Source organism: Haemaphysalis longicornis, unplaced genomic scaffold (assembly GCF_048455015.1).
Source record: "Haemaphysalis longicornis isolate Haplotype H1 unplaced genomic scaffold, Haemaphysalis longicornis Haplotype H1 scaffold_78, whole genome shotgun sequence".
Lineage (NCBI taxonomy): Eukaryota > Metazoa > Arthropoda > Arachnida > Ixodida > Ixodidae > Haemaphysalis > Haemaphysalis longicornis.
The window spans coordinates 1,230,612-1,241,405 of NW_027526441.1; the positions used below are offsets into that span (position 1 = coordinate 1,230,612).

Here is a 10,794-nt window from a genome sequence, read left to right on the forward strand (position 1 = left end):
GGTAAGATGCAGTACCCTGCTGGGTATTGCCCGCTAGACCTTGATAGCTTAGGCGGTCCTCTTTTTTTTGATGTAGTGTGTGTTGTGTGTCATATTTATTGCAAGGACAATTATTGTTATTATTGCTACTATTAATATTGTCTACTGTAATAACATTGTCATCATCATTACGGCAACTCCCCTAGAGCCCACCCACGAAACCCCCCTGTGGGTAACCGCGTAACCATAAACTGCGCCGCAGCTGTGAGTCCGGAATATTGAGTACCACGTGTCTGGGGGGGGGGGTCAGTTTCGAAGTTTCAGAAAGTAGGATTAATCCGTAGTTTTAGACTTTACAATTTTCCCCCGGCCTCCGTCTTCGCGGCATCTTTGTGTACGCACACCACCGTACATGATCTCCGCGCGTGCCAAGCATATGCGCGGATTGAACGGCCGCACTGGCAGCAGAATATTTCTACTCACCGCAGATAGGAGGTAGCCACGAATCCTCCGCCAATGCCCATCGCCTTGGGCTGTACGACACCCATGCACAGCAGAGTTGCCACGGCTGCGTCGGCCATGTTGCCCCCTTTCGAATAGATGTTCCTGAAAAAGTTGCAAATTTCACTGGCGAAGCTTATTCTGGCAAACCTCGACTGGTTCTTGCGGCAATTCCTGGCGTCGCATTTTTGATGTCGCCTCTTTATTCAAAAGGTTTCCAGCGCCCATTGCAAAGGTACAAAGGGCGTAAACAATAAATCCATATACACAAGGCCTTCTCAGATGACTACGACGGTGGTATGGCATGGCAACGCTGTTTGGCTCCTCGCAAAAGCTTCAGCATATTTGAGGCGGGTCATATGTACAAAAACAAAAATACAGAGTCCTTCCAATGAAAAACTCCTTGAATATTGGTTTTTACTGAAACAAAACAGCCGATATAAAAAGCTGTGTAGAAAAGAGGTGGTGAGACTGAAACAGAACAGAAAGAAAAGACGCAGAAAATGACGGCCTGTCGCTGGAACAAGAGCCGTTTTGCATAACAAAAACAAAATATAAAGGCCATTTTTGGGCACCTGACCCCTCCCCTATTATGTGGAGAATGTGAAAGCGTTTTGGCTAAATTGTGGAACGGATGTGCCGGTATTGTGTGCGCCGCCTAGTTTTACAGCTGGTGTTGACGTAGACGGTTAAGAGTCCATCGCTGCGTATGCCGCATCCAATAGTATTTGCAGAACAAATGTCGCGTGAAAGACAGCCCTTTCATGTTATGCACTGTGTGGATTTGGGGCTTACAGTGGCGCGTGTCCAGTGGTACGTACTTACACTCTCACAAAACGGTAATACTTTATCTCTCAATCTCTCCTTTTAATAATTACCTTCAGTTTTGTCGCGAAGTTTTCGTCCTCCTTCGGTTAATACGACTTTGTTCCCGTGCCACTTACCTTATTATCCGTACATATAATCTGTTAGCGCGAACGTGTATTGCTTCTTACCTAATTGCTCCTCTTGCAATTAGCGTGTTTAAATCTCTCCTCTAGTACTGAGTGCACATCTCTTAGAAACGTTTCTGAGTCAAAGTCCACCACCTTTCCACTAAGTTCACGTTTTGTCAGGTGGAGTTAGGGAGCTGGGTCTGTCCAGGGGTTCCGTGCTCGTCTCGTATTCCGGAACGGCCTGTTTCGAATCCCACCCGGAGCCAAAATTTACCCCATTTCCCTTTCAACTAAATTAGTTACCTTCTTTACTGGAGCCGTTCTACGAATTGCGTTGTCATTTCAAGCATTCATTGAAGCGCTTCTTATCTGTTGAGCAGTCGGCCATTTGGCGTGTCGTGCGGCGGCCATTTTGTGTGCCACAGCCGTCGGATTTTCGACCAACATAGCTACGTAATGCTTTCGCATTTAAAAAGGATGCCGGCTCCCACTCTCCACCCGACCGCCGAATACAACTCTGTACGGGACGTTGATATCGCGCAGATGCGGTTGTGGTCTAGTTCTAATTGAGGAAAAATAACGAATGAAAAACTGTCCGGTGCTCCAGTGGGCCGCATTGGCTACTTTGATTCGCCCCAGAACAGGGGCACAATCCGCTGCGGCTACTGACTATGTCGCTGCTGGCTATGTCTCACTGTTCGGCGGTTTAGGCAGCTGTGGGCGTGGCCCTGTTTGAGTTTATTCCACTCCCCCATGCGCCCTCATTCTCTTGGGTCAAGAATGCGTCGACGTTGGTTAAAGTTCAGTAAAAACATACTCATCTGTTCCGGCTGGACTCATCATCATGACTTGCTTTATCAAGCAAAGCGAACGCTGCCTCGAGAGAAGTTTCTTTGCGCGGTTAATTATTTGTTTCGCAAACATATTAAAACGACAAGGGAGCACCTCCTATATTTAATGCAGAAGTACCGAATTGATGAAACAATAGACGAGTGGAGAGGCGAAGCGCTGAAAAAGAACACTTGCATGTACTTCAGTTGCAAGTTCAGTGCTCCAGCCAACGACTGCAACGTCGTTTCACATAGAGGTAACAAATAGGCCTCAGAATAGATGATTCAATCGCGTAGTTTTTTTCCTTTTGTTGCAGTGGACTACAGTTGTTACTTAGACTACAGTGACGCAAATTTCAGAGGTAAAGAGAACTAGCTATTCTAATCTGTGATTGTAGATGACCAGTGAAGCTGTTTAGCCCTCAACCCGAAGGTGACCTAGAATCTTGATGAAAATTACGAACTCATTTATTGTGAATAATTGAAAATAAAAACGATGAACTCGGTATAAGGATATGGAATTTTAGTTGGTAAAGTTTGATGAAACAAGAGTAGCACCCGTTTTCCGTAAACACACTCCTTCCGTAGATGACACCAGACGGGAATTCTGAACCGTTTACAACTTCGCTGTAAACTAACTAATCGCGAGACGTAAATGACGCTCAAAGTAATGATAGAGTTGTCTGTCGTCTTAGCGGCCAATTGTCATATAATTATTTTTGAGAAATATTCGACAAAACAAAAATACAGCTGTATTCTTCTGAGTACTCCCGAAAGTCTTCGCTTTGCCGCGAGGCGTTTTGCCCAGCCCACAGACAAATTCACGGAATCTTACTTATATAAAGGTTCACTGTAATATATTAAAGAAAGCACGAACAGAGAGTATTAGACAGCGTGTGCCCATTTATGACGTCTTTTCAGGGCCTGGTTTGCAAAATAATTTTTGCAAAGTTGTAATCTTCTAGGAAATAAAGAAAGCGCGCAAAACTCCGAATAAGGCGTCTCGCTAATAGCGCCAGAGTCGAAGGTGTTAGGCGCTCTTAAATTAATAAAAAAATAAATAGCAAGGCTCCTTCATGTTGTAACGGAAACTATCCTGAAGTCTCACTTTAGCCAAGAAACGGCACGAAAAGCGGTCGCTCCTGTCGGATGTATCATTTGCTTTTGAAACTTGCACCGCCAATTGGGAACATGCAACCAACCTTGCCGCGTGGTCCGAGCGAAGCTTTCGATAAAGGTTAGTTCCATTCTCTTTTAAATACTACGGTAGTTAATTTTAGCAAAGATCCACCGCTACCCAACCACTAGGCATTATAATTAAATATAAGGGGAGCTTTTTTGCCGTCCCCGAAGACTGACGCCAAAACATTGTGCTCAATTTGATAAGTACTGCAACAAATCATGACATCGTGTGACACCCTCAATTTTGATTGTACGGTCGTGTCTGCAACCTTTTGCATTATGTCTTTGTGAAGTCATTGTTACACTCAACAGCGCTATGTTAACGTCAAAGAGCATTATGTATTTCCATCGATCGCACATATCTTCCCTGATGGACACACTTCATTTCATTTCCTAATACACATGTTGAATTTCCACTAAATATAACTATAATCATAACCTTTGTACGACGTTGTCTTAGCTGATTTGTCTTCGGGCCATATAAAAGGAAACTTCATTTTCGTATGCTTGCCCACTTACATCTCACAGGGTCTGCTGCCCGGAACGTCCGATTTGGTTAAGGACTGCCAGCTTGCGCGAACGACGCAATACATTAATGGTTGCTATACATTATACGAACGCATTTAAAAGATAACCATAACGCGGAATGAACCACCAGCAATGTCTGTATTCTCGTTTAAAATCGCTGCAATTGTGTTCGAGAAGTCTGTGAAACAAGCAATATATTCAATACTCACCCCGGCACCGTGGCGCACATTCCTACCTCCGTCGACACGGCCCATCGGGTAAACTTTCCCAACGTGGAAGGCTCGCGCTTCAAGGCACAGTCACCTCGAACACGGGCACAGAGAAATGCAAGGAAGCCGGCTGCCAGCAGCCAAGCTCGCTGTGGCATATTTATCCTGCAGTTGTGGTAACAGCCCCCCGTGCGAGCACTGCCAGGGCAGAAGACAAAATAAGGTCGGCCGGCAACGAGCCCGCATGCCAACGGGTAACAAACACCTGCGAACGAGTCGGCGTACATTACACCGGGGTATCGGATAAGAGGAGTGTGTTTCATTGACTTTCAGTTTTCTGTTTCGACTAATTAAAGTTTATTTTCTTGCTTCTTTTGCTGCCATTTGAAGCGCTCTCGGCAACTGACACGTGCTTTGACGGGCAAAAAGAAAGATGACGCAAAATGGAACAGCTGTACTCGTGAAGGTTGCACTGGAAATTGTTATGCGGGGTTGTTAATTGAACAGGGCAGAATGTTTACGAATTTTGAGCGAGCGTAAACTTTCTACAGCGCATGGGTTTCCAAGTACGAGGTGTGCGAATATTCGCTCCTGCCTCCTTCCCGAGTATTCGCGGTCGCGAAGATTCGAAATTGAGGTACGGTAGGGCACTCACTACCATTCCTCCTGCGCGTGCCCCGCTGACCCTTTCCCCCCTCTTCCGTCCCATCACCTTTGGGAGTATATGGTGAGCGGACCCGGGGGATCGTCCATATCCTGACCACCTCCTGGGCCCTGGCGGTCACGGCGGCCCTCTGGGCCTCCTCCACCCCCAATACCTGATCTCGACGGACAAAATAACATCTCTCTCTCTCTCTCTCTCTTTCTCTTTGTCTCTCTCGAATGTTGACTATTCCGGAACGCCCACTTTCACGTTAGTTAATTCTTTGAAAACTCGCTTTCTCAGTTTTGTAACTTCAATAATTCGGCAGGTAATTTTCTGAAGGAATTTCGAAAGCTGCCAACCTTGAAATTGTGCATTTTTACTTATGTGTTTGGTTTATATTTTCATCAAATGGAAATTAATGTGTATAGGATAATGTAACTTTTTGATGTATGAAGATAAGAAAACATTACAAGTAGAATGTCCCAGAAATAGATGGCAGTACGACAAACCAAGTCGCCACATGTCTTGAGGCCATTTGAAGCGTCATCGTAGGGGTTATCCTAAAACACAAAGCTGCTTGAATATATATTTCTGAATAACGTCAGGCAGCCTGTTTTGAAGGCTTGTTTTAAGGCGGGGACAAATTCGCTCTCGGTGGATTGATGGATTTATGTATGATAGAAATGCAGAAGCCTTCCAACGCGTATGACCGACGTCTCTATAACCAAATAGCTCTTTCTGTAGGATTGATAAAAACCACAAAACAAAACACGGCGGCAGGGCATTCACATCAACAGTATAAAATTAATCCTACTCTTTTTTTCCAGGACGCCAGTGATATCAAAATATCTTTTTTTTTTTTAACTGAGGTCATACATAGGCGATGCTTGGCGTATTCATTGCCCGTTTTTTCTGTATCCGAAGAGATTGTTGTCAAGCTAGTGCCCAATTTCGTTTGCGTACGCCGATCGAACATTTTATATGTAATTACACACATCGTTCGCGAGCCCACTGCAAGTGGCATCGGGTTCCCCTAAAAGGAAACACACTGTCAATTCACGGAGGTGCATAACTCAGTTAACTCGGGATAAATAAGGTGGTAGTGTCCCTTAATATACTTGCGTCATGTGTTTTGCAAGCTTGGTTTCTTTTAAGTAGCTGCAATTCCCAGTGGAGATTGGTGGGTCAGTTAAGAAGCGGAAGAAGTCAAATAATCAGCTAATATGGGGAAAACCGAAGACGTATTTGGCCAAGACTGCCTAGAGCCCCACCTGCGAACTCTAACGTTAAATATATATATATATATATATATATATATATATATATATATATATATATATATATATATATATATATATATATATATAACTAACGGTAGTACCTGGTGATGACGCCCGGGTGGGCGACTATACTAATTGACACCCATGGACATAACACGTGTTGAGTTATTTTCTACTTGTCATAATTAGTTCACCGTGTAATACAAGTATAAACTCCCTGTTGGGGTCAATAGATGGGCTTCTATCGGAAGCGTGTGGTTATGTGAAACGACTGGAACTGGGGCTGTCTGGGAACTATCCTGAAACAAATTGTACCAAGATAGTGTGCTCGAAGGTCTGCTTACCCGTGCCTCTGCGGTAAAAAAGCTACGGTGCAACACCAAACGTGGGGTAGTGCAGAAGTCCCGTTCACTCAGATTAATTACCCTGACCAGTGGATGGATGCGTTGGGCTGTTCACAGCCCAGCTCTAGAAGGAGCTTGTTAGCTGAGCAGCTGAAGTCGTTGCTTAGGGGCGCTTCTTTAAGGGCCGCGTGACCCTTTTTTAGGACCGCGCCCTATTCCTTTATGTCAATAAAAGTTATTTCTCTCTCTCTCTCTCTCTCTCTCTCTCTCTCTCTCTCTCTCTCTCTGTTTCTCTACTTACGGGGGTTGTTATGTAGTTGGTGGCATGGGTAACCATCGCTCACAGTTTTGTAATAAATAAGATTAACTCGTACAGGAGTCATGTGGATACAGATAGTCCTAAGAGATGGCTCGCTATTTGAACGCACGAAAATTGAACTTCACTGACCTTCGTGGGGTGTGCAATTGTACAAACATTTCGCTCGCCTCATTGTATGTTTTTTCGGACAAAACCAATACATTTTTTGGATATTTGTATGGGCAGCATTAGTAAGTGAACACAAATCCAATCGATAAACTAAATCAATTGCTATAGAGAAATTCGTAAAAACGCGTTATTTAAAAAAAAATCAAATTCTTCCTATGGCTTTATGAAAAAATCTGTAAAACAGTCTTTATACATTTTTATGGGTTACTTATATCTTCAAAAACCTGTTTGATATCTCAACAGGCCGGCAAAAAAAGAAAGTTGGCGGGAAAAAAATGTTTAGAGCCTTTCACTCAAGGGTGTAATTATCAAATATCCAGCAATATTGAGCCTGACATCATAGTAGGAATGTGTTCCTGAAATTTCTGTCATCAAGAACCAGCAGTTTCGCTGTGCGTTGGCACCACCTGTGAGGCCTTTTTGGCCCGTAAGTTGTGTAATTTCAAACATCATCATCGCTATTTAAGCACTGGCACAGGGTGAAAACCTTACAATTGGTTTGGTGCGTGTGAACCATATATTGGGGAATATTTAAAAACTTCCAATTTGCTCCGAAATGGAACTTCGCGCCATGAATGTTGCTAAGGCTATAACCGTGAAACTACTTTTCAGAGATTCTTGGGGGCTGCATATATCCTGTGAGTGGTACGTCATCACCACCTGCTAAATACTAAAATCTGAAAGCAGGCGTGATGGGAGGTGATAACCCTAAGTCTGAAATTTCGCCGCCAAAAGCGCGAGCGTTCGCTTAACGAACTGGCGCCCAGCTCACCGCCATGCTGCAGATCTTCACGAAGACCGCCATACCGAAGGTACGTGCCGAACTTGGCTAGGAATCGCCGAAAACGAGCAAAAATTCAGGGAAGCTTGCACTCATGCGCAGGACTTGAATGCCGAAGCTACTGTAGGCGAGCATTGCCGGGCACATAGTTAAGTTTCAGCATCATTATTTGCATAGCTTCGGTGCAGTAATCGTTGTAGTATACGCATCGAAGATGTCGTCGTCTTCTTCGCGGCAAGTGGTGGATGCAAACTCATCCTCAGCATTGTCGACTTCCACCAGCTATTCGTCATCGTCAAGAGGCAGCCGTGGCAGGATCTGCAGGTCCTCTCGGGAAGGATTAAGACAGTCGCAGCCACGTCTCCAGTTATCCTTAATGGCTTCCAGAGGATACGGCGGCCGCGGTAACGCAGGGTGTCTTCTCATCTTTAGCATTAGCGATGGCGTTTTTTCTTTTATATGCGCGGCGGCGCTTGACGACAGTGCTGGAGTTTTTTTTTTTTTTTTTTGCTAAAGCCACTGCTAGAGCTGGGGACTCGGCGGTCGCCGCGTGGCCCGCATTCAGGAGCGCTCGGCATTTTCTTCGTATTTTTTTTTTTCTGCAACGGCGAACACACGGCAAGTAACAACAGCTCCGCTGTTAACAAATCGGAGGTCAGGAAACGCGTCTTTTCTTAATCGTCGGTCAGGGTGTCGATGCCGCGAATGGCATCGCTCAATCAATTCTCCAGGACGAGGAATTTACTTGGGCGTGCTTCATCGTTGGTTTCGACACGGGCGGTGCACCGACCTATCGTCTCCACAGTGTGTCCGCCGGTCATGCGTATGGTGGCACCATCCCACTTCGTCATGACTCACAAATTTCCTCCTGAACAACAAGCCTTGTGGTCCATAACATGTACATTCTCACAGTCTGCCCATTTTATCGCATGGTAATTACCCTTTTAATCAGACTGCTTCCATGCAACAACTGAAAAAAAAAGCATTTCAAGCTTATGTGCACGGCCTGTGTTTTTATTAAATAGGTTTAGCGCAAAAACAAAGACGGTACTCAAGAAATGAGACAGGACAAACGCTAATATTTAAGAACCATGAGCGAACTAGCCCCCCAAAAAGTTTTGTTAAATTACCTGTGCTGGTTAAATTTTGTAAAGTATCTCTCGTACCAGCTCACTCTTACGTGCGGGAGAAGTTTTGCATGGCCAAGTGTCCAAGCATATCTACTTAAATCTACTAAAAATACCCACAATCTTAACCATGCAACTTTTCACCCACGAACTACTCCAGTAAAGTAAAACTTCCTCCTACGAACAAATGAAAAATGGAATCTACTACCAGGTGAAATTAGGCCATTGCCATTGAAAAAACTTTCGTATAATAATAATTTATTGCGTTGCGTCAATTTCTCATAATTTCTTTGTCTTGCTGTACTTATTATTATCTATTATGTTTGAACTTCATGAATACGCGAATTTAAACGGCTTGTGTATTTATCTGTGTTATTGTGTGCAGAAAAGTGTGTTTTGCATTCTTTGTACCTACCCACTCCTGCGGTAGCTTGATTGGGCCGCAGTGTAAATAAATAAATAAATAAATAAATAAAATATTTTGCGGTACTCGTTAATGAAGGTTGGTCGTTTGGCGCGAGGAAGAATGGCGTTTGAATAATGCCGACAGAGAACTTTATCAATGGACTCCGAGTGTGCTAGATACTCCCTACATCTTTACGTTGCTGAAAAACCTTACTCATTTTTCGACTGCATATGGCCGATTCCAGCAATATTATTTTTTCTTCTAGAAGTAACCCAGAGATTTCAGTGCTTTTGTAGTGCACCTGCAAATTCAGTTTCCTCTATTTACTCGATTACCCGAAAACTCGTCACTGCTCTCTTGGGCTTTGATGATTTTCAAGCTTGCCACATCAACCACCACACCTTCGTTGTCTCCTGAGCAACCAAAGGGCGGTTAAGATCATCAAGGAGTCATTGGCTTCGTAGCTCGTTCCATGCCCAAAGTATGATGTAGAACTGAGTAAAACTCAGATAGAACAAGGCGAAAGAGCTGCCTTCGGTTAGTCTCTATCAGTCCTCACGCTGTAATGTGTTCCAGCCCTTAGCAACAACTTGTCCAACGGCATAATCTTCTGCAACAACTGGAGTAGGAGCCTACCCAAGAGAGAGAGAGAGAATAAACTTTAATTGAATCCAAAAAATGCTTCAGATAGGCGTCCTCATTCCAGGATGTTTTGTGCTCGGGCTGCGTCGGCAGCCCTTTCGATCAGGCGCAGCAGATCTTCGAGGCCGGAGCTTCCAGTTGCTTTGAGAAGGCGAGGCGGAATACAGCTGAAATGTGGCGATGAACGTGACAGTGACGAGGACGACGACGACGATTATTATTATGTTTCTTGACGGCAGAATTGAACCGAACGTTTATTAATTATTGCGGTGATATTACCATGGGGCATGCAGAAACAATCGTTGTGGGTTATGAATACTGGGTGATTATACTACTTTCTTTCGAAGATGTCGCTCCATTCTATAAAGCATTTTTTATGCTTTTGTCTCCGTGTTATGGCGGACGTAAAGTCCATCTTTCATCAGTTGATATTGTTACGTAACGGCAGGACACAGGAAATGAACCATGGAAGATGCGAGCGATGTATTTACACTACATACACGACGTCAGACATGAGGGAGCCCGCGCAGCTGTGTCTGCTTCTTTCTTCTTCTTCTCTGGAGGTTGGGCCGATAGCCAGCACCTCCACCATAAGATGTGACGTTGCAGTGTAGGCGGCACTGTTCGTAATAAAAAATACAAGCCGGCAGCTAAGGCAGCTCCAATGTCCAAGGAAGAGCATGCGCGTCCGCAAGGCTCTCAGCGTCGTCGTCTCCTTTATCTAAGGCTATGTACAGCTTGGCTTCGATCAGTGCAGTGGCGCGTATCTCTGGCGGAGAGCTTTTCATAACTGAGCTCCGGGATAATCTTCGATACTTCATTGAAGTCCTTTCCTTTGACAAGGTGCAACCGCCCGTGACAATATATTCACGAGAATCGCTGGGTGTAATTGAGTTCCTTTCATACAACTAATAGGT

At 44.5% G+C, this 10,794-nt stretch overlaps 1 protein-coding gene across 1 annotated transcript in view; it reads right to left on the minus strand.

Moving 5' to 3' along the window:
* LOC144148122 (scoloptoxin SSD14-like) overlaps positions 1-4,355 on the minus strand; it is a 34,431-nt gene extending 30,076 nt beyond the window's left edge. The window contains exons 1-2 of the mRNA XM_077679708.1: positions 4,165-4,355; positions 463-585 (exon numbers count right to left, since the gene is read on the minus strand). Of these exons, the coding sequence (XP_077535834.1) occupies positions 463-585; positions 4,165-4,322 (281 nt within the window). The 5' untranslated portion in view covers positions 4,323-4,355. The remainder of the gene's footprint in view (positions 1-462; positions 586-4,164) is intronic.
* Positions 4,356-10,794: the final 6,439 nt, after the last annotated feature.